The 25,088-nt window shown below is 36.5% G+C and overlaps 1 protein-coding gene across 1 annotated transcript in view; it reads left to right on the forward strand.

The window, feature by feature from the left end:
• Positions 1-25,088, forward strand: part of MYOCD (myocardin) — a 119,965-nt gene that overhangs the window by 19,531 nt on the left and 75,346 nt on the right. Inside the window, exon 2 of the mRNA XM_056117915.1 lies at positions 20,672-20,737. Coding sequence (XP_055973890.1) covers positions 20,672-20,737 — 66 coding nt within the window. The remainder of the gene's footprint in view (positions 1-20,671; positions 20,738-25,088) is intronic.

Consider the following 25,088-nt stretch of genomic DNA (forward strand, 5'->3'; position numbering starts at 1 on the left):
TTCCCTGTCCTCAAACTATCCCAGGCCAGTGATGATTTACTTTACTCCATTATGTTTTCTTATTTAGTTATTTTGTATACCACAGAAAAGTAAGATCTTACTGGTTTGGTTCTTCTGGCTTACTTCACTCAACATGATATCTTCCAGTTACAACCAAGTTGAAGCAAATTACATGATTTCATCATTACTTGCAGTGCATAATATTCCATTATTTATATGTACCACATCTTTATAATCCATTAATTTGTGGTTGTACACCTAGATATCTTGCTTTTGTACTGGCATTGCAATGAATAATAGTGTCATGCGTCCTTATGAGGGTTGGAGCGATAGCACATTGGGTAGGTGGGTGTTTGCCTTCCACGCAGCCGACCCAGGTTTGATTCCTCCGCTCCTCTCAGAGAGCCTGGCAAGCTGCCAAGAGTATCCTGCCCACACAGGAAAGCCTGGCAAGGTACCCATAATGTATTCAATATGCCAAAAACAGTAACAAGCCTTACAATGGATACATTACTGGTGCCTGCTCGAGCAAGTTGATGAACCACGGGAGGACAGTGCTATGTTCTTATGAATTAATGCGTTGAGTTTTTGTTTGTTTGGGTTTTTTTTTTGTCTTGAGGATAGATGCCTAGAAGTGGAATTGCTGGGTTACATGGCAACTCAATTTTAAGTTTACTGAGAACTCTTCATACTATCCCACAGGGGTTAAACCAGACAACATTTCACCAGTTGTGGATGAATTTTCCTTTTTCACCATATTCCTGCCAAGACAAGTCATACCAATATTTTTTATATGTGCCATTTTCACTGTACACATAGAGGATTTTTGGTAGAGCAGGATTTTAAAATAAATCACAAGATTTTGCTTGGCTGTGTTGATAGCTTGCCACCACTATTGATTGTCCTTCACTCAAGTCAACAGTGAACCTCCATTTCCAAATATTAAAAATAGAAATATTTCATTAAAACTAACAATAAATACAATAATAATATTTATATTGAACTGACTTAGGTATTCAATAACAACAATGTGATTGGGAATTGGTGGGCAAATAAGCTGGGATTCAGGGCATACTTTAAGGCCATTCTCCCAGTCTCTTTTCTTTCTCATTATTGACCAACCTTATGGTTTTTCTAGTTTACATGATTGAAAACTGTCACATTCAAGTTTGCTCTCTCCAAGTCCCATTTTCCAAATTTTGAAGGAATTTTATCTGCTGTATGGCCAAGTTTGTATGCCCAAACTTTAAGGTGAAAACTTGATTTTAGGGAAAGAGACAACCCATTGGGAACATATATACTAATAAAAATATGTCCTGGACTTTATATTCTTTTAATTATGCTGAGTTAATAGCCATTGTAGGAATCCCTATGCAAAACTCAATTTTCCTTTCACTGGTGTGAGATGAAACATCATCATCATTTTTATTTCATTAAATAATGAATAAAAGTTTAATTTTTTTCCTTAAAGCGCCTGATTTTCAATACTGTTAAGACAAGATTTCATGCATACAACTTTTATACAAAATGGCACCTCTTTAGTGTGTCTGCTTCTGTCCACCCTCGGGGTCTTCTCCCAACCACCTTGCACCCTCCCATTCCATTGGTAGCTCAGTTCTGTAAACCAGTTCTCAGTACTATTTTATCTTTGATTTTCTTTTATTTCCATATAAAGTTTCTTTTCTTTTTTTTTTTTTTTTTTGCTTTTTGGGTCACACCCGGCAATGCTCAGAGGTTACTCCTGGCTCTGCACTCAGGAATCACTCCTGGCGGTGCTTGGGGCACCCACATGGGATGCTGGGAATTGAATCCAGATTGCCCGCTCAGGGCATTTGCCTTGCGCGTAGCTGACCTGACCGACCTAGGTTCAATTCCTCTGCCCTTCTCAGAGAGCCCAGCAAGCTACTGAGAGTATCTCACCCGCACGGCAAAGCCTGGCAAGATACCTGTGACGTATTCAATATGCCAAACACAGTAACAACAAGTCTCACAATGGAGAAGTTACTGGGCCCACACGAGCAAATCGATGAACAACGGGAGGACAGGGACAGGGATAAAGTTTCCTTATATCACACATATGATGAGATAATTCTGTCCCTCTCTTCTGACTTCACTTATCATGATACTTCATAGTTTTGTCCACATAGCAAACATATAACATGATTTAGTATATTACTATGGCCAAGTAGTATTCCACTCACAGTGTGTGTGTGCGTGTGTGTGTGCTCAGGCACACATCCAGTCATTGTTTCTTGGATTGCCAGGTGGTTTTCAGATATTGACTATTGTAAATGGTGCTGAAATGAATATAAGGCCACATACTCTTTTCAGAATAGTGCTTTGTGGCATTTGTATAAATGCTAAGAATTAAAATTAATGGATCTTATAAAAATGTTATGTATTTGTGATAAGTGTTCAGATTGTTTTTAAAGAGGTTGAACCACTCAGCATCCCTACCAATAGTGGATGAAGGATCCTTTGAAGAACACTTTTTTCATATCTACTGGCTGTGTGTCTACTTCAGGAAGAAACAACTGAAGGAACTTGTGTTGTTTTATTTAATTAAGTCGTAGAACTTTATTTAACTCACATTATCATCCTCATTTTCTATAGAAGCCTCAGCAAATTATGAGAAATTACTACATTCAAGAGGCTGTCTTGGCAAATAAATGTACAATTATGTGATTGATGGGTGATATTAAAGATTTATATTACATTCACAAAATTAATCACTGTCATTGTCCTTCCGTTGTTCATTGATTTGCTCGAGTGGGCCCAGTAACATTGTGAGACTTGTTACTGTGTTTCGCATATCGAGAAATCACGGGTAGCTTGCCAGACTTTGCCATGCGGGCGAGATACTCTCAGTAGCTTGCCGGGCTCTCAGAGAGGGGCAGAAGAATCTAATTTACATTTCATTTTAGGATACTTCATTTGTAGATTTGGTTGCTTATTTGTGTGTTGGTGTAAAGTCTCTCAAGCAATATTTGGAAAGACAAGGAGCCTTTCTGGTTATTAATGGTCAAATTGCCAATTTAGTGCAAAGACCTGATGATGCAGGGATGCTTGGATTTTGCAGTTCTGGAGATCACTCTCGGCCACCTTCAGAGCCTCAAAGGCCACACATGGAAATACTTGATGGGGAGTCTCCTGAGTTGCACACAGTGATTCTTGATACATCATGTGGTGCTGGGGGTTAAACTGGGGGGGGGGGTGCTGGGGACATTGATGTAGGGACGGTGATAAAGGGATTGGTGCTGGAACCTTGTATGCCTGAAACTCAGTCATGAATAACTTTATAACTGTATTTGTGGCTATTCAATTAAAAAATTAAATAACGCCAGGAGTCAGAGAGATAGAACTGTTGGTAAGGCAGTTGCTTTGCAAATGACTGACCCAGGTTTGATTTCTGGCACTGCATATTGTTCCCTGCACACTACCAGGAGTGAGAGCTGTGACCTCCTCTTCCAAAATATTAAGCCAAGTGCCCTGATTATTAATACTTCAAAGAATCTCTAAGATCATCAGTTCTTTCTTGTTCTTGCAAAGATGAAACCATACCTTGATAGTTAAAGTGCCATGACTGATGTCACCTTGTTATGTAGTGAAATCAAAAGACCTGTGCTTCTAAACTCTAAGTGACTTGCAAGAAATATCCCTTCTATATATTATAGCCTAGATCTTTAAGATGTATTCTCATCACAATTCTTAAGTACTTTGCTATTTGCAAAGCAGAAGTTTGTTGCAGAGGCAGGTTGTTTGTTTAATTTTTGACCACTCCCAATGTTTCTTGGTGGACTATTACATATTAATATATTTTCAGAAGTGTTATTATATATGTATAACATATATGTATAAAGAAATGAGAATAGACTATAAGCAACACTGAGGGTCTGAGTTATGATTGTTCTTGAGTTACCAAGGGTTTCTGGTTATTAGATATGGTGTAGAAGATTCTCACAGTAGTGAAGAGTTCATTGTAAGAAAATTCTCCAGGAACAGTGAGGATTCATTTTCATCCACAAAAGTAAAGTGTTTCCTCTGCTCTTTCTGAGGAACCTGAGTTTTTTTCCTTTGTTGGAATTGTCCGTTTTCTTAATATTTTAATTCTCTGGCAAACAAGGTTCAAAGGACCAGGATGATTTGGGGAGATGGGTTTCTGTTGGTGTAATGTAATGGCTCTAGTACAGTGATAGGTTTCTGTTGGTATAACGGCTCTGGTACAGTGATGGGTTTCTGTTGGTGTAACGGCTCTGGTACAGTGATGGGTTTCTGTTGGTATAATGGCACTGGTACAGTGATGGCTTTCTGTTGGTGCAATGGCTCTGGTAGAGTCATGGGTTTCTGTTGGTATAATGGCACTGGTACAGTGATGGGTTTCTGTTGGTACAATGACACTGGTAATGGCTTTCTGTTGGTGCAATGGCTCTGGTACAGTCATGGGGTTCTGTTGGTGTAATGGCACTGGTACAGTGATGGGTTTCTGTTGATACAATGACACTGGTACAGTTATGGATTTCTGTTGGTGTAATGGCACTGGTAAAGTGATGGCTTTCTGTTGGTACCATGGCATGGGTACAGTGATAGTCCCCACCCCCTTGCCATGTTCCTCAATGAGATCAATCCAACTATCCCTAAGTGATATCTTGTAGGAGGTTTGCTTTATTTTATATTCAAATCAAAATATTCGTTTAAGTTGGAGGAATTTAGGGATCATTTAATTCAGTAATTTTCAAATTTTTCTCCACAGAGCACTGACATTTCATACAAGATTCTGTTTTTACTGCTGATTCCTGCACCATAAAGATTTTCATTTTAAAAGTGCTTTCAGTGCTAAAAATATGTGAAAGCACTTAATTCTAACTTGAATCTTTCCTTCTTGGGTAAGGAAGGCATATCAGAAAAATATGTAGGGGCTGGAGAGATAGCAAAGCAGGTAGGGTGTTTGCCTTGCATGGGGACGACCCGGGTTCGATTCGCAGCATCCCATATGGTCCTCTGAGCACCACCAGGAGTAATTCCTGAGTGCAGAGTCAGGAGTAATCCCTGAGCATCGCCAGGTGTTAACCCCCCCCAAAAAAAGAAAAAAAGAGATAAATATGTAAACTTTGTGTTGTTATTTGAAGTATTGCTGGTTAAAGACATTTAGATTCAATCAAGAAAATATGGAGAGTTACTTTCACCTTACAATATAGTCATGGCAGAATCATTTTAAGAAGGAGTAAAATTTGTGGAACATGAGAAGAAAGAGAAGAAAATGACTCTATTATGATGAATATCTATTTGGTACAGTGAGCAAATATATATTATTGATAAGTCACCATATATTTTATTTTGTTTTGTTTTGCACCTCCTCCATTTCCTTTCTCTGTCTATATCTCACATTTTCTTTAGCACTTTCCTTCCTTCCTAATCTTCCTTGTTTCCTTTAGAATAACTTGACCCCACTTGATTCATAAAGATTTTGGTTCAGAGTTTTGCCAAAAAATGTAGCCTTATCAGTTTAGAGTTCTCAATTTTAAGCTGACAAACTCAGTTTAAAGTTCTTGAACTTTAAGTTCAAGAACACTTGACTTGTCTCTTGTTTAGTTTCTGGGACAGGGCAAATGAATTAAATCAATGTGACATTGATTTAACACAGGTGCTTCTTTGCCTTCTTCGTCTTCATCTTCTTCATTTTCTTCTTCTTCTTCTTCTTCTTCTTATTATTATTATTATTATTATTATTGTCATCATCATCATCATCCTCTCCTCCTCCTCCTCCTCCTCCTCTCCTCCTCCTCCTCCTCTCTTCCTCCTCCTCCTCCTTCTTTTCCTCCTCTTCCTCCTAATCCTCCTCCTCCTCCTGCTCCTCCTTCTCCTTGTTCATCGTCGTCGTCATCATCTTCATCGTCATCGCCGTCATCTTTTTTGTTTTGAGAGGGCTTTGGACATAATGAGCACTCCTACTCAAAAAGCTACTCTGACTTGGTGCTCAGAAGTTGCTTCTGCAATTGATTGACAACCATGTGATACCTGCAGGTCTCCAACATGCAAACCTTTGGAACTATCTCTGGTTCATATCAAAAATGTTTATATTCTCTCAAAAACAGATCAACTAATAGCCACCAAAAAACCCAAAATAGTGAAAAAGGACATAAGATGAAAGAAATACTAGAAATACTTTTTTAAAAAAATTTTTATTAAAAAAATTTTAATAGTGAGTAAAGTAAAGACCCTCCCGTTGATCATCGATTTACTCGCGCGGGCCCAGTAACGTCTCCATTGGAGACTTTGTTGTTACTGTGTCTGGCATATCGAATGCTCTCGGTAGCTTGCTGGGCTCTCCGAGAGGGGCAGAGGAATCGAACTCGGCCATGTTGGCTGCGTGCAAGGCAAACGCCCTACTCGCTGTGAGACACATCATGAGGTACAGTTTCAGACTTACACATTTTTGTGCTTGGGTTTCAATTATACAATGATCAAATACCCATCCCTCCACCAGTGCCCATTTCCCACCACCACGGATCCCAGTATCCCTCCCACTCCCCATCCCCCCCATCCCACCCTGCCTCTGTGGCAGGGCATAAAAGTTTATATAATTATCCAATATAACAAACATACTTAAAATATAGCTCATATAAAAATTAATTTGTTCTAGTTTTCAATTTTAAATAATTTTGCTTCTTTCATACTATATAATAAAATCAATTCCAGACACAATTGCAAAGCCAAATGTAGAAATAAAAGTCATAAAAAATATAGGAAAACTTTAAAGTTAACATATAGCTGTAATAGACAACAAAGAAAGAAATCATAAACTTTTTATGGATTTCTTATGAAAATGTTAAAAAAAAGTTTCACAAAGTTGAATAGCAAAGTAAAAAACCTAGAGTAACTTACATGGATGACGTATTTAATATGCTAAATTTAATATTCAGTATACATAGCTCTCCTGAAAGTGTAAGTTTTCAACAGAAAAAAAATTGCAAAGAATGTTACTTGGAAATCTGCAAAAGAAAAAATGGAAAAAATACTAATTCTAAATAAATAAAAACATGAGGAACTGTATAAATTGCACATCGTGCAAGGTATTTGCCTAGCACTCAACCAACTGGTTTTGATCCATGACACCTCAGATGGTACCATGAGCCCACTACGCATGATCCATGAGCACAAAACTAGGAATAATCCCTGAACATGGCCAAACCCGGCACAAGAATAAAAGAAGGTGGAGGGAATGATTATACTTACTGAATGTACTTTGTATATTTAGAAAATAATTATACTTTTTATATACATTATTACTTCTCAAGTTTGCAAAACATTTTCTTCATTAATAGTATTATTCATTGTTAATGAGTGATATAGGCACCCTCCTATTGTCCCAGTAGAAATATAAAATGACATAAATTTTACAGTAAAAATGTTAAATGTACAATAAAAGGAGATTAATTAAAAATATGTTGGACCATGATATAAATCTATGTAGCCCTTAAAAAGCCCTTTTAGAAAGTCTATATATACACAAACAGACACAAATAACAGTATAATATGCTGAAGTGAAAGTACAGGGGTTAAGGTCTTGCACACATCCAACATGAGTTTGATCCTGGTACCACCTACAGTCCCCTGAACATCTCCAGACGTGACCCTTGAACACAGATCCAGGAGCAATCCCTGAGCAGTCAGGCAGGGGGTGGCCCAAACACCAAAGTAAATAAATAAATAACAGACATTGCAAGTGGGAAAAAAGACACAAAACTATTGAAATGTGGTCATACTTTTACCATAATATTGTACTTATTTCCATTTCTCCAACATATTTTTTACTCACAATTTCCTAGAATGCTTGTTAAGATTCTCAGCCATGGCTGTGATTCAAACCTGGAGCCTCTACTTCGTGGAAGCCCCGAGTTCAACTCCCGTACCCTCTGGTGATTGGTAAGGAATTCCCAAGCACCATGCCAAAAATAGCCTAGGAGCAGTTCCAGGTAAATCACAAAATAAAACCCCCAAATAAATAAATATATGTTATTGTATGTTAGATAGATATACATTATAGATATATTTAATATACATATATAAATAATATGACCCAGATCTATTTGGCTATATGTCCAGGAAAGAAACGTAGGTTTTTTTTTAACCAGACTCTAAAAAACTCTTAATATAAGGCAAATTGGAAATAATCCTTATTTAAATTAGTATCTCAGTTTATATTGCAACTGAGGTCCAGAGAGATTCTGAGATCTGGCTAAAGTTATAACTGTGTGATAGCAAAGTGAGGTTTAGGTTAGACCCATTTTAAAACAGTAAGATCTTTCACAAATAAATTAAAATCCTATCAACCTCCTACTTCAGACAGGTAAGAAAACTTCTCTTAAACCCTATTGTTTCACATTTAGTAATGATCTTTCTTTGTTGACAGTAAATGGAAAGTTTTCCATTCCCACCGTTCCCTAGCAATGTGACATTTTCAAACAGTAGCACAAAACTCTTTAAATAGAAAAAATCCATTTCCACTCTATCGTGACTCAGTACAGCCACAGGATTCTTCTCAAACTTTCCTAAAAATGTCATCTTTGGGCTGGACTCAAGAAGAACATTTCAGCCAAGGAAACGTATTTTCCACTCTGCTAGGAATGAGCAAGTATGGGTTGGAACATAAAGTGTTTTGCAATCCTCAGAAAAGCAGTACTTCTCACCAAAACCATGGCAACAGCTCCGTATGATGTCATCAGATTCTAGGATCATTCAGAGCCTCATGCTGGTCACAGGCTTAGTCTGGTTCCTCACCTATGTGAGTTAGAACAGCATCCTACTATCTGTAAATGCACAAAGAAAATAGTACCCTACATGATTATTGCTATGGAGACACTGAGTAATGAGTGATACTGAGCTGAAGGACCCTTATGTTGATTTACATAGGAGGCAGGTAATATATGATATATTTGCCTCCCCTAATCTGAAATGACCCTCCCAAGAGGAAGGAAGCACATTAAAGTATAAGGTATAACATGAAGAAAAGTCACTAGTTCTTGGTTTCTGTTTTCTTTTCTTGATTAAGATTCTTTGGCTTACAATACTGTTACAACCATTTCTCATGCACATAATTCCAACACACCACCCATCACTAGTGTACCCATTTGCCTCTCCTATGGACCTAACATCCCCCCTCCTGACTCCTCCCCAGCTCAGCAGTTTAATCAGGTCTCCCATTGGTTTCCTTTGGACTTTTGTTGCTATCTTACTGTGTATCTTTAAGTTGCATATGAGAGAGAGACTTCTGTATCTATCCCTTTCCTTTGACTAATTTTACTCAGCAAGATATTCACTAGTTTCATCGTATTGTTATACTGCATGGTTTTGTCTGGCAAGTTACTATTTCATTATCTGAACAGATCAATTTAATATATTGTCTCTTACTTGGTGGAAGTACATCATTGGAGTGGTCATAGAACTTGCTTTGTTGACCTGAAGTCTGTATAGGGTTAAAGTGTACAAAATAATTTTTAGAAATGTTTAAGGTAATATACGGATCTCCCTACAGACAGGAAAATCTCTCATAAACCTAAAATAATTGATAACTATAATACTGGAACTTAAAAAACCAGAAGGACAAGGAAATCAGTTTTTAATTCACTATTTAGTATTTTTTGGTAAAGAAGCACTCAAATGCAAATATGAGACTGACAAAATCCTAACAAAAATGGTCAAAATAATGCAAACAATGCAGGGGGTTGCTTTGGTTCCTGAAAGTAAAAAATATTGACACCCAAATTCCAGACTCATAAGACAGGTTACTAACGGTACCTTTACCTAACAAAGACCTCAAAGAAAATAAAAACTCATAAATACCTATAATTTATACATGATTAGAAATGGAAATGGTGTAAAAGCATAAGCCAGAGAAACATCTCTCTTCTCAGAGTGTCTTCTGTTGCAGTGAATCATTGTTGGTTGCCAGGTGTTCTAGGGACACAAACAGCCTTAGCAAACTAAAAGTAGGGTGAAAGGTAACACTCAGCAAAACCAGAGCAATAGTAAGAGAAAGAGAATAAGTAGTGGCTGAGGCTGCTTGGGAAAGGGGCTCACTGAATGTAAGAGTTCTGCTTGCGTCTCAAGGCTCTCCCTTATGCAGTAGGGAGCAGACAGGGAAAGGGACGTGGGCATTTACTCTCCTACCTCAATAGATATGTGGCAATCTGCAACCGTCATCCAGAGACAAAATTCACTGCCAAGATTTTCTTTTCTGGGGCCTGGTGCAACAGTACAGCAGGTAGGACTCTTGCCTTGCATGCAAGCAACCTGGGTTTTATCCCTGGTACCACAGATGGTTCCCCATACGCCATCAGGATTTAATCTTTGAGCAGAGAGCCAAGACTAAACCCTGAAAATCTCAGGATGTTGCCCCCAAACCAAAATAATAATAGCAATAATGAAAAGTTTGTCTTTGCTTTGGCTCTCTGACTCTCCCTTGATGCTTGGAGACCTGCACTGGGAGCTATGCTCTCCTAGGGGGAAAAATCAGAACTAAGTTTCATAAAGACTTTGAATTTGACACTTACAATTTTTTAGTTTATCCTAAAATAATATTGAGGGCATGGCCTCCACAAAAATTGCACAGAATTTCCATTGCTATTTGTCTCTGGTAAAATATAGAAATAAAATAACTATCGATTAATAAGCATTTTATTTGACAATTTATAAATAGAAAATGATTTCATAGTATCTATTGAAAATTATTAAATAAAATATAAATATATATAATGGATTGATGTTAAAAATTAATTAATAAAGGGGAACTTCTAATGTTAACCCTATGAAAAGGTAGCAAAAGGATCTCAAGCAAGGGATTAAATATTAGTTTTGTTAACATTAATTAATAAAATATAAATTAAGGGATAAATCATATATCTCTTGCCCAGAGATAAATATTATTAATATCATCTCTGAACTAGAGGTAAATATTTCATTAGAGGATTTTCTGTATTTTACAGATTCTACATTAAACCATAATGATTTTTCTTACCATGTCTTAATCTTTTTGTTTTACATTTAAAGAGAACACTTCAGCTTAATCTTCTAGTTTTTCAAATATATGCTTTAGCTATTTTTATTCTGATTCAGTCATCTGTTTACATTTGTTTCTTTACATGAACTAAAATGTACTTTGATCTTTAGTTGATTTTTAAATTTTTTTCTTTTATCTTTTCATTTTTTTGCTTTATCTTTTCTTTTTAAACTTTTAATTTTAGTAAAATATACCAAACCCTCTCACCTTCAATATATATATGTATATATATATTTAAAATCAATTAATCTTTTTTAAACTCTATTATTCCAACTTTTTGGAATATATATATATATTTCAAATCAATTCATCTTTTTTTTAAACTCTATTATTCCAACTTTTGGGATAAAATTTCTTAATCTCTTGTAAATAGAACAAGCTGCCAAATAGATCCTGGTAGATCAATCTCCAAGTTGAATGTTCTACCATCTTCTCCGGTTAGAGGCAGGCAGATTTATCACCCTTCTGGATAGGTCCAGATGCCACTACTCCCAACCTATTCAGACAAATAAATATCATAGCCACTTTATTCTATCATGTTTTAATGAGCAATTAGTTGGATTAATTCCACATTTTGATGATCTTGAATAATGCTGCTATGAATATGAGTACAAATAGATTTTCAAATTAATCTTTTCATATTCTTCAAATAAATACCAGTAATATCGCTGGATCACCTGAAATTTTCATTATTTTTAGTAAAATTGTTATTTATTTGGAGGAGTCTCCCAAGTGTGTTCAAGAGACTCTAGGAACCACTCCTGAGACTATTCAGCCAAAGGGACTAGGTAGTCCAGCCAGGACTGAAGGACATGGTGAGCTTCTTATGGCCAGTAATGGTCAGAGGTGACTAGGGCTACACCTGGTAGGCCTACACATGTCCTTCAGGGGACATGGTCTACACATGTGTAGACATACACATGTCCTACACATGTCCTTCAGGGGACATGTGGTGCTAGAGATCAAAAGGAAGTTTTTCAAGAAAACTCCATGCTGTTTTTCACAGATCCTCACTGATTTACATTCCATCAACAGTGTACCACAGTGCCCCCTTTTCTGCACATCCTCACTGACTTTTATTTCCAAACTTCTTGAATCAGGCATTTTTGTGAGTATCTTATTGAAATTTTGATTTGCATTTCCCTAGAAGTAAGTGCTGTTGAACTTTTTTTTTTTAATTTATCTGTAGGTCATCTATGTCTTTTCCAGAAATGTACCCGTTTAGGAGTCTGACCATTTTTTTCTTATTGGATTGCAGTTTTGATATTGATTTGAATAAGTTATTTATTTTTACATTTTATTTAATGCTTTGAATATTAATCCTTTGTCAGCAATCATATGCTTCCAATTGCTAGCTTGCCTTTCTAGTTTTGTTTGTGGTGTTTTGCTATGTAAAAACTGTTAAATTTGATATAGCACCATTTTTATTCTCCCATTTGTTTCCCTTGCTTTGGAATTGAGTCTCCAAATATATCTATCATGTCAAGGTCTAGAAGTGTTTCATTTCTCTTTTTCGATATGATTTCATGTCTAATATCTAAGTCTTTAATTCACCTTATAATACTAAATGATTTTCACTTTTTTTTCATGTAGAAGTCCAGTTTTCCTAATACTATTTGAAGATTTCAGTTTATCAATTGAATGTTTTTGATTTCTGTGTAATAAACTAGATATCCCTATGTTTGTTATTTTGTGTTTATCTCTCTGTTGCACTTATCTGTTTTGTTCCAGTATTTATCTACTGGGTAAATTGTGTTTGTTTTGTATGCTTTAAATCAAACAAAATGTCTCAACATGCAAAGCAAGTGCTCTTTTGCTAAGTTAAGCCCCCATTTTTGTTCCAATACAATACTATTTTAATTATCATTACCTTATAATATAGTTTTAAGTCAGTATGTATTATTCTTTTGTTTTTATTTATCTTCTGCTAATTTAGAAGTCTCTTTGTATCTATTCTTCTAGTTCCTTTGAGTGTAAAGTAGAACTGTTCATTTGAGACTTTCCTCTCTTATTGGTATAGGCCTATATGATGATGAACTTTTAATAATGCTATTGCTATATCTCATAGTATCTGATAGCTCATCTCTTTATTACTACAGGTAGTTCTCTTATTTCTCCTTTGATTTCTTTATTCAAAAACATATTTTAGTTTCACATGTTTGAAGGTTTACTAATTTTATTTTTGATTTCTAGTCTTATATCATTGTAACTGGAAAAGATTCTTGATATAACTTTAGTGATCATTTATTAGTAGAATTCCTTTTGTATATCAGCATGTGATCTATTCTTGAGAATGCTCCATGTGAACTTGAGAGGAATATGTATTGATATATTTATTTAGGAGTGGAGGCACTTTATCTATATATACATATATATATATCCCTCTCTTTATAACTTCATTTAACACCAGTTTTTCCTTATTAATTTTTGTTTGATAATTTTTCTATTGCTATATCTAGTATTCTAGGATCCCCTACAATTATTGTTTCTATCAATATATCCCAAGGATATATTAATAACTTCATTATATATTTAAGTTCCCCATGTTAGGAAAATATATATTGATGACCATTTTATATTCTTGATATGTTAACAGTTTGATCAATATGTCATGTTTATTTTTGTCCCATTTTAGTACTGTAGCCCTGTCCTCCCATTGTTCATCAATTTGTTCCAGCAGGCACCAGTAACATCTTACAACAAATTGTAAGACTTGTTGTTACTGTTTTTGGAATGTCGAATATGTCGCAGGTAACGTGCCAGGCTTTACTATGCGGGAGAGATACTCTTGGTAGCCTGCTGGCCTCTCAGAGAGGGACGGAAGAATCGAACCCGAGTCAGCTGTATGCAAGGCAAACGCCATACCCGCTGTGCTATCACTCCAGCCCATCTCTGTCATATGTGGGATATAAAGAAACATTGTAGAGGAAAATCAAGTACCCGATGGCAATGGAAACCAAAAGCAGGAGAATAGGCCTTTAGTAATTGTACCATTTTACTTCTTTTAATTTAATGTCTATTTTATCAAATGTCATAACATTTCCTGACATCTTCTGTGCATTTTTGGCCCAGAACACCTTGCTTCAGTCTTTCACTCTGCTTATTTTTCTGTATGTCTGAGATTCTTATATGCATGGCATAATTGAATCCTGGTCTTCCCTTTAATTAGCCACTCTGTATCTTGATTGATGAATTTAGATCACTCATGGTTAAGGTGATTATTAACATAAGGTATTAACAGGGTAATTCTTTTTGGTGTTTTGTTCATTTCATATTTCTTATTTTCACCTGTTTGTTTCTATTTATCCCTTTCTTAAAGATTATTGCTTTGAATATAAACTATATCCCTTTGGTTTTCCCTTTAATTTCTTGTCCTCCCATAACTGATGTTTTCCCTTTAATTCTTTTAGATTTTATTCATTGTTTAAAATATTGTTTCTCTAACTGAGTCATTGTGGTTTAGAAATATTGCACATGGGTTAAGGCAGTTACCTGCATGGTATTGGCCCCAGTTCTATCCCTGGCTCTACTTACTCTCCCCACTGTGAGCTCTCTCAGGAGCAGTCCAACCCCTCACCAAAAGACACAAAACAGATTACCTGAAGCATTACTGAAATTTACATACTTGACATTTTCTTATACAAGATTGAGTATTTGTTATGTTTCTCATAGCACTGTAGCACTGTCCTCCTATTGTTCATCAATTTGCTTCAGCGGGCACCAGTAATGTCTCCACTGTGAGACTTGTTGTTACTGTTTTTGGCATATCAAATATTCCATGGGAAGCTTATCAGGCTCTGCCATGCGGTCAGGATACTCTCGGTAGCTTGCCGGGCTATCCAAGAGGGATGGAGGAATCGAACACGGGTCAGGCACATGCAAGGCTAATGCCCTACCTGCTGTGCTATCGCGCCAAGATAGAAATCCAATTAATAAGCAGAGAAACCTGCTTCCCCTGCAATGGATGTTCCTGCTTCTTTTCTCCTTCTCCTCCCTCTTCTCAGAATGCACCTGGGTACTCGGCCATGGGTTCTTTGATGTTTGATTCTTCTAATATGTTTCTCAGATTTAATACCATTCAGTTCTTTATACTCAATATCTTTGTTTGGAATATTGGATTTCTTTTTGTTTGTAGGCTGAACTCAGAGCTACTCAAGGAATAGTCCCAGTTCAGTGTTCAGATATCACTCCTGGAAGTGCACAGGAGATCTTGCACTGCCAGGTCTTGGTTTCCTCCATGCAGATTGTATCATGTGCTCCAGCTCATCCTTTATCTTCCTCTTTCCCCCACCCATCCACTGGATTCTTTTCCAATTATTTACTTTCTTTGGGGAAGAATAAGTAATTGGAGGGGAAGAAGGAAGAAGAGTTCATCACAAGAATGTCTTGTGCTCATGTAACTCTATAACAGTCTCTTGAACTTTTCTTTGCTTAGTGATTCTCTAACTTCATTATGTTACCTATCATGATCACGACCATCGTGTTATTTGTTGATTGCCTCGAGCAGGCCCCAGTAACATCTCCTTCGTCCTAGCCCTGAGATTTTTTTTAAAATGCAATATTCAAGGCTCTTTCAGAGTTAGGAGAATGAGACCCATCATTGTTACTGGTATTTGGCATATTGGGTACGCCACAGGGAGTTTGCCAGACTCTGCCATGTGGGCAGGTTACATTCGGTAGCCTGCCAGTTTGTCCAAAGTAGGAATGAGATAATAAGATGTCACGCGGCCCGAATGCTTCCGGGACCTGGGTTTTATGTTACCTATATACTCCATTATTTTTGATCTGTTATCTCTTCCAATTCTGTGCTATTACATTTTACCTATAAAGACTGCCATTTGGTTTGGTTTGATTTTTATCTTGTCTAGGGTGGGGATAGATTTTGGGGGTGGTGGTAGTGGTGGTGTTTTTTTGTATTGCTCTAGAATTTTGATTTTTTATAGCAGTGGAATCAACTCTGTCTGAAAAGTAGACTGTTGTTTCTGTAAACTTTACTCTTGCCCTGCCAGTTCAGGTCTGTCCCCAGTCATGGTAGCTATTGTCCCTGCACTTTTGGCTGTTAAAGAATATTTTCACCAACTAATCCTTCCTTTCTAATTCTGTTTCATGCCACAACCACATACGTTCATATATGCATGAATATATATATATATATATATCAGAAAATAAGACTGATTCTTTTATAATGTATCATTGACTTCTGGATGTACTTTAGTGGGAAGCTTTGTTTTCCAGTGTCTATTCCACCATTTCACTGGAAGTTCTTAGATTTCACTTCATCTTCACTGTATCACTGTCATCCCATTGTTCATCAATTTACACGAGCGGACACTAGTAACATTTCTGTTCGTCCCAGCCCTGAGATTTTAGCAGCCTCTCCTTACTCTTCTTTTCCAACACTGCCATATTGAAGGCTCTTTCAGGGTCGTGGGAATGAGACCCATTATTATTACTAGTTTTGACATCTCGAATACGCCATGGGTAGCTTTCCAGGCTCTGCCATGTGGGCAGGATACTCTTCCGGTATCTTGCCGGGCTCTCTCTCTCTCTCTCTCTCTCTATATATATATATATATATATATACATATATATATTTCCCTCTATGATTTGTTGCCTACTGTCTGAACCCCATCAAATATGGTGTGGTAATTATGAAAAATGGGTAGGGAGTGTCTTATGATGTGTCCAGGAATATGTTCACTCATATGTGAGGCTTGGCTCGACCGTGTGGAAAGCAGACTGGAGCGTGGCGCGGTTGGATAGTGAAGGTAGTGGAGGTAGTGCCAGGGCTGGATCCCTTGGGGTGGGGAGGGCTTTCGCCTGCCCCCCTCTGGGGGCACCCTGACTGAAAACAGCCTGGCGCAGAGTCCGGTGGCATGGCTATGGGGAGGGGGGGAGGGCTCTTTTTATGCTCCCTTCCAGGAGAAGCAGCCGTGAGTTCTGGAGGATAGTCGATGAGGACCTTATCTGGAGCCGGCAGAAAGTGACTTATGGGGTAGCCAGAGACTGAGGGAAGCAGGCAGAGGATCTCTGCTTCCGAGTCCTATTGAATCCAGAGTTCAAAATCACAAAGTTCTGCATTATCTGGGTTCTGTGGGACTTCACTCGTTCGTGAGGTTCGGCCGAGCATGTGGAAATTGGCCCGGAGTATGGCGGTGGTTGGGTAGTGGAGGTTGGCTACCGGGGCTAGGTACCCTGGGGGAGGGGGGAATAAAATTCAATACCAATTAAACAACTTTTCACTTTTGCCCCATCTCTTAAGAATGCTATTCTATTCTGACTATAATTTGACTACTCTAGACACTTCATATGTAGAAGGATATAGATCGTAGTTATACTTTTGTGGCCGGTTTATTTCAGTTGGTATATCTTCAGTTTTCATCCATATTTACCACATGTCAGAATTTTCTTTCTGTTTAAAACTAAGATTCTATTTTGTTTTCTCACTCAATAATGAATACCTCAGTTACATCTTTATTTTGAATAATAAGGCTGTGAAGTTAATATTGAGATATCATTTTCTAGTTCCGGGTATTCACCTCTTTTGAATACTTACTTACTCAGATGTGGTATTTCTTGAACTTTTCTGTGCTTAACTGATTCTCTTAACTTCATTATGTTTTTTTACCTATATTCTCCACTTTTTTTTTGGTCTGTTATCTCTTCCAACTCTGTGCCATAACATTTGCCCTATAAAGACTGCTGTTTAGTTTTATTTTTATCTTGCTTGGGGTGGGGATAGATTTGGGGGGTGGATCATATGGTACTTCTATTTTTTATTTGAGGAAATTTCATACTGTTTTACATAATTAATGTATCATTTTTCATTACCATCAACAGAATATAGAATACATATATATATTCTAATTTCTTCACAACCTCATCAACACTTGTCTTTGCCCCTTTTAAAGTAGTCATCTTAATTAATAGGGGTAAAGTGTTTATTGTTTTTTGTTTTCTTTTTTCTGATATGTATGTTATTTTCATTTGTTTGTTTTAGAACCACATCTGATGGTGCTCAGGCTTATTCCTGTCTCAGGGGTCATGTAGTACTCATAAGAATTTATGGCGTGCTGGGATTGAACCTAGGTCAGCTGCATGCAAGAGAATGCAAGTAAATGTGGAAACATACATCTGAATTAAGCATCTCTTAAGTGAATCTCTTTCCTGATCCCACCTTTTCTCATTATACCTTATAGCGGTCACGGTCACTGTCCTCCCATTATTCATCGATTTGCTCAAGCAGGCCCAGTAACGTCTCCATCATGAGACTTGTTACTGTGTTTGGCATATTGAATACATCACGGGTAGCTTGCCAGGCTTTGCTGTGCAGGCAAGATACTCTCTGTAGCTTGCCAGGCTCTCCGAGAGGGGCAGAGTAATTGAACCGGCTTGGCTGGGCCGGCTGCGTACAAGGAAACGCCCTACCACTGTGTTATAACACATATTTTTATTGTATAATGTTGTCACATTTATTCTAGATTTCACCATGTTACTGGTAGCATAATGGAAAACATTTAATTGCTAGAGATTGTATCTTACTATTTCTCTTCCTCTTAATTTCCACAGTAATTTCTTAACTTTATAACCCTCTATTCATCCTGGCAGATATATGTATGAGTATGTTACCTAAAGTTTTATAGAGCACTTTCTCTAAGACTTAAGCTTAAATTCACTTGCATAGTAATAAATAATTAAAATACCTGAAAAAATATAGTTAAAGGGAAATTAGTCTGGAAGTGTGTATGTTGTATACTGGGGGAGAGCCTTGCTAAGTATGTGAAATGATATTAATGGTTATTAACTTTTGGAGATCACAGAAACTGACTTAAAATGTATGAAAGTAACAGTCTAGTCCAGAAAAACTTACAGATACACCCATGCAAGAAATAATTTTGCACACAGTTTCAGAGAATTAACTTATATGATGGTGATGGCTGTGGTAGTGGTAATTGTTCTGTTTACCATGACATCAACAGCAAGAAATGTCTTTCCCAATGTCTCTCAAAGAGACAATAAAATATTTATTAAATACATTCATAAATGTAATGAATGAATACCACTCATTTTATAGCTTTAATAAATCTATAAATGTTTCACAAAATATTAGAAGACTGTGGAAATGGGTGGTATCAAACAGCCCATTTCTAAAAAATATTAAATACATAAAATCACTCCCTTTACCACGTCCTTCTAAAAATAATTCTTTCTTTATTGGTAATGCAATTTTGAGAGTTTTCCAAGAAATACTCAGGAATATGGGACCACTGGCAGCAATAGTCAGCCCTGCCGTAAAGCCTGATAGTTCAGTGATTGGGCCTGGTAATGCACTGTGGGGTCCTCAGGGTCTTCCTGCCAGATAGTCATGGCCACCTGTATAAGGATGGAGCCCAAATCAGCCTCTCAAGGCCAATCACTTTTGAATTGCTCTTTTGAATTGCTAATCAGGTACACTGTTTATAATTTAACAAGAGTCCTAAAGTTAAAATTGTTTAAAAACTAAGCTCCTATGTTTCTCATGCACCTCTTCAATATTGCTATTTCTTTATTATGTACATGTATGAAATTATATAAGCTATAGATTAAAGACAATTTTATAGTGTAGTTCAAGAAATTTTAAATGTTTTACTTTTTAAGTAAAGCATGACTTCATTAGCTTTGAAGGGTCCGAAGGGATCCCTTATTCTCATAACATTTATTGATAAATTACATTTTGTCAGATACACTGCTCAGAAACATACATGAATTGTTTATATCAAACTTTATAGCAATATTACAAGGTAGGAATTATTTCTGTTTTAAAATGAGGATACTGAGTGTCAGGAAAGTTAAAAAAAAAAAAACCTTGCCCAGAGTTACCGATATATGAATATAAGTACTTATAGTTAGGATTTGAATCAGGTAATACTACGAAGTTCAAGGTTTCTTGATTATATCTTTTTTTAAAATTTTATTGAATCACTCTGAGATAGTTACAAGTGTTCATGTTTGAGTTACAATCACATAATGATCAAACACCCAACCCTCCACCAGTGCACTTTCCCCATCACCAATATCCCCAGTATACCCCCTCTTTCCCACCCTACCCCTGCCTCCATGGCAGACAATATTCCCCATAATTTCTCTCTACTTTTAGGCATTATAGTTTGCAATACAGAAACTGAGAGGTTATCGTGTTTGGTCTATTATCTACTTTCAGCACACATCTCCCATCCGACTGGTTCCTCCAGCCATCATTTTCTTGGTGATCCCTTCTCTATTCCAGCTGCCTTCTCCCTTTTGCTCATGAGGCAGACTTCTGTATCTCTTTTTTATGGTGGAATTAATCTTCAACTTGGTTTCCTAAGGAGGTGGAGAGCATGGTGTTGTGAAAATAGCATTCAATTCGAAGAAGAGACAAGCGTCTCCTCTGATGCTGAAAACCCTGCCAGCTCTCTCAAGTCTCCTAACAGCCCTCTTTTTCCATTTCTAAAGTGTAAATAAAAATGTGCCTCATATATTTGAGCCTATTACTTATGTAAAATGGGAAGACCTATGCAAAAAGATAATGATGCAACATATATTATTGGCTTCAAGTCTAGCACAACTCCCAAACTAACACTTTCTCTTTCTAAGTTTTGCAGTTACGACTTCAGCAGAGAAGGACCCAGGAACAGCTGGCTAACCAAGGCATAATACCATGTGAGTAACTATATCTCTTACTTTTTATGTATGTACATGTTTGAGAACACCTCAAAACATTATGTGTCCATTTCCCAAATCTTAAAAAAAAATCTATCACCAAAATCTCAAATATTGGATGTAATGCCTCAGTGATATAGGTTGAATAAGGTAAACACGATTCGTTACTGGCATTTCTCTCTCTTACTTTTAGAACAGGAAATATCACTATTCTTTTCAGAAGCATATTATTTTCTCAACTCCTTAGTTCCAGTTCTCTTTGGGAAACTGAGTCCACAATTTATTGAATATTGTCAAGTTCTTCTTTTATGGAAGACTAAATGCCATTCTAATGTTATTGGCCATGATTTGAGTCAAAAATAATTATCCTGTCTTAGAAGGATAACTTTGAAATTCCTGACCAATTTACAAATTAAAGCTAATTCTTGATCGGTCATAGACATAAAGTGTGTCCTGAGTTAATGCAGTTCAGATTTTAAGCTCCTTTAAATCATACTTTCTAATTTCATCATGCTCAAAAGAATAAATTTAACATGTGTAATGTCTTTGAAGAAATTTAGGCCATCTTACTATCATTACTTTGAAGTTTACCCTGCATAATATAATACATTTGTTTACAAATAAAATGTCTAGAAATTGTAATATTGTACTTCTATAATCTGAAAGTATAGGCAAATTAAAAACCATCAAACTGAGGATTATTCAAACCTTTTCCTTGATAATCCAAAAGTAAGTAGTTCCTTTTTTGTTATTAAACACATTAAACTGTGAGAAGTAGGAAGGTGCAATTGGTTTTTGAATATTAAACGTAATGAGTAATTGTAAATAACTTTTTAAAAATAAAATAAAATTTTAAAAACTGAGGAATAGCTGTATATATCTATTAGTGAAACAACTTTTTTTGAAGTTTTACTAAAGCATAAAAGTTTTGCTAAACTTGCCTTGCAATTTAAAAGCTTCTGTACTCAGTAGGAGAAATGAACAAAAAATGAGAGTACATGTTTTTACTTGTAATCCCACCTATCAACAGACAACAAAAAAGTAGACAGACACAGGACTTTTATGTTAACCCAGACTGTTCACAAGTAATTTAAAGTTTGACCTTAGGTGTTTTTAAATATTCTAAGCAGACCAAAGAGGGAGCTGAAGAGGTACTGGGGAGTGTCCACTACAAACAGCTCCCCAAGTAGTTACCAATAGGCCCTGAGCATCCCCATGTGTGTTCCTAAAACGAAACACTTTGAGATGAATATTGTAGGTGGCATTTGGATAAGAATAAATTTGTTTTTGAGATTTATAGAATTAAATCTCTCGATCAGTAAAAGTAGCTGGTAAAGAGAGGAGTTAATCTTATGCTTTACTTTTAAATATCACCTCTAGGTAAGTTGTAAAAATGAAATAATGTTCATATTAATGAAATATTAATTGATATAAATTTTAATTAATTCATAGTATAGCATGGTAGCACTGTCTTCCCGTTGTCATAGTATCATAATGATAATGATCAAAATTACCTGGGGAAAGCCCTATGAGTAGGAAATGGGGGGAAAAAGGGAATTACCTTCTATTCTTCATTTAACAAAATGATAAAGATTACTTTTAAGCTTCATGAGTCATTCCTAATCTTTACTGCCTTCTCTCAGTCAGGCTTATCAGTGGAGCAGGATCTGCTGTGCTGGAGTATTAAAGCTACAGCCTGTCATACAGTATAATCAGCCTCTACTGTTTAGCCTTTCTCAACGTGCTAGAACCTATAATCACCTGACAAAAGATTAAGGAGTAGAAACATTAGTCTCTTCAACCCAGTTCAGGATTGCACAAACACTCCAACTGCAATCAGAGAAGTGTTTACTTAGGCATCTAAGAGTATGTGTGTAAATGTAACTCAAGGGGAAAGAAAGGAAAGCAAGCAGTCTCAAGGTCTTGTCAATTATATCAAATTCAACAAATTTTATTAAAATTTAGATAACATAGAAGAGAATATACCTGCTACTGGTACGACAAGAATGTGTAGACGATTCTTTGGAGAAACTCAAGTTTTAGGGAGAAAAGGAATAAGAAACAGGAATCTAGGATTTAAGATAGAACTTGCGGTAATCCATATTTCTTAAACAAAAAGATAAAGAAAATGGATAGAGAAGCTAATAGTTATTAGAGATCACATAAAAGAAATCATGATTTCTTTTATGAATTGATAAAGAAATAAGCACTGAAAGGCACTAGTGGCTATAAGCCTTTTCTCATTGGCTGAAGATGCTTCTCAGTACCCTCTCTAGTGTGTTGCTTCTCTTCTGAAGAGAATTTGAAGACACTTATTTAATTTAATCACCATTATCTTTAATGTTCATGATTCAGATCAAGGAGGCCTAAGAGAGTCTTCAAAACTCTGCAAACTATGTCACATTATATTCCTATTTTCTGAAAATTTGAACTCTGAGGATTTAAATATATGCACAATAAAGCTGATAATCAAATTTCACTATGCCCATCAAATGTGGAATAATTATAATCTTCCTCAATTTTAAACCTGTTTTTAATTTTAAAACTGATGTCAAATAATTCGTAAAATTGTTTGTGCATGTGAAAATTCCCAGAAAAAAACAATGGTTTTAATGAAATATTTTCAGATTTGACATCATAATCTATACCTCACCAAGACTGAGACTAACTAAAAAATTCCTCTGACTTAGATATAGCATAGGTATCACTTAATTTACCAATCTTATGTTTAAATTATATTCTTACCCACTAATTCCAATGAAGTGAATCGTGTAATTTTCAGTTAACTAGTGAAATTTATTCAAATGAACTGAAAATTTCCTTCCTCTGTTGGGGCATGTACTCCACAGGTTTGAAGTGGCTGAGAACAGCACACAGCAATGGCAACAATTTCTTGCATATAACCCCTCTAAATCATTTACCTTTTTTCTTATAGATTTAGATTGCAGCCCTAAATTGGTTGCTATGAATGAATTAAAAGGCATTGTTTTTGGATTTATATTACAAGGGCAACATTCTAAGGTCAGGACAGAACCACTTTCATAAGGAAGACATGTTTTCATCTCAGGAGCATGGGCTCCGGCCAGATTCTAAGTTTTTTTCCAAATAATATTATTAGTTGTGAAATTCTCTCCCAAAACTGTCACGAAGGGCTAGAAACCAAAGGGCTGAGGTCCATGTCTTGAGTTACAGGCTCCCCAGTGCTATTGCTTCTAGGCCCAAGAAGCTCATCTCTACACCCAAACACTGGGCAGTCTGCAAGTAGCATCATCTCTGTACCCAAACACTGGGCAGTCTGGCTGGTTGACTCACTGTTGCCAGCAATGGACTCAAGGCACCCTGAGCATTACTTGGAAGTCATCCGCCACCAAAAAAGTATTTTGATTTAAATAATTTTGCAATGTGTACAAATATTGAATACTTGTGTTATACATATAGCACTGTCCTCCTGTTGTCCGCTCGAGCGGACACCAGCAACGTCTCTATTGTGAGACTTGTTACTGATTTTGGCATATCGAATACGCCACATGGAGCTTGCCAGGCTCTGCTGTGTGGAATACATATAAAACTAATAAAATATTTTATGTCATTATATATCAGTTTACAAACTTGATTTTATCTGTGATTATGTCCAAAATTCCATCTCTAAATCTCAAAATGGAGATTTCAAAGTACTTCATTACCATTAACAGGAATTCAAAGAGAACTTGCAATTTAAGGCTGCAAATTTCTATTTTTTCATGGGTCCAGAATGGAGCCAAGCTCCTACTTCTATGGATCAGTGGCGCTTAGATCTGTTGGCCATTTCTCCTGAAGATTTTTTTTCCTGAGAATTCTTTTCCTTTTTCAGTTTTCCCTGTAAAACATTAAATCACTTTACTTCATCATAACTACTTTACCGGCTTTAGTATAGAATGTGAATTAAATGCTATAAATAATCATAGAGCAACATAACTAATATTTTGACCCCTCCATTGTAAAGAAGGTCTCATGGAGCACAGTGGAGTCAGCCATCAATTCTTTGAAGTGCTGCTGTTTATCCCCAGTGTGACAGGTGTGGTGTTGAAATTGTGTGCATGGGGATATCATTATTAACAGTTCTGTAAATCACATAATCTCAATGAGTTCAAAAATTTAATAAGTAAATAAACAAAGTTCTTGCAAAGTCTAGATGGTATTTCATATAATCCCTAAGCACAGCGGGTAGGGCGTTCGCCTTACAAGCGGCCAACATGGCCGACCCGAGTTCAATTCCTCCGCCCCTCTCGGAGAGCCCGGCAAGCTACCGAGAGTATTCGATATGCCAGACACAGTAACAACAAAGTCTCCAATGGAGACGTTACTGGGCCCG

This window comes from Sorex fumeus, unplaced genomic scaffold (assembly GCF_029834395.1).
Source record: "Sorex fumeus unplaced genomic scaffold, SorFum_2.1 ptg000036l, whole genome shotgun sequence".
NCBI classification, from domain to species: domain Eukaryota; kingdom Metazoa; phylum Chordata; class Mammalia; order Eulipotyphla; family Soricidae; genus Sorex; species Sorex fumeus.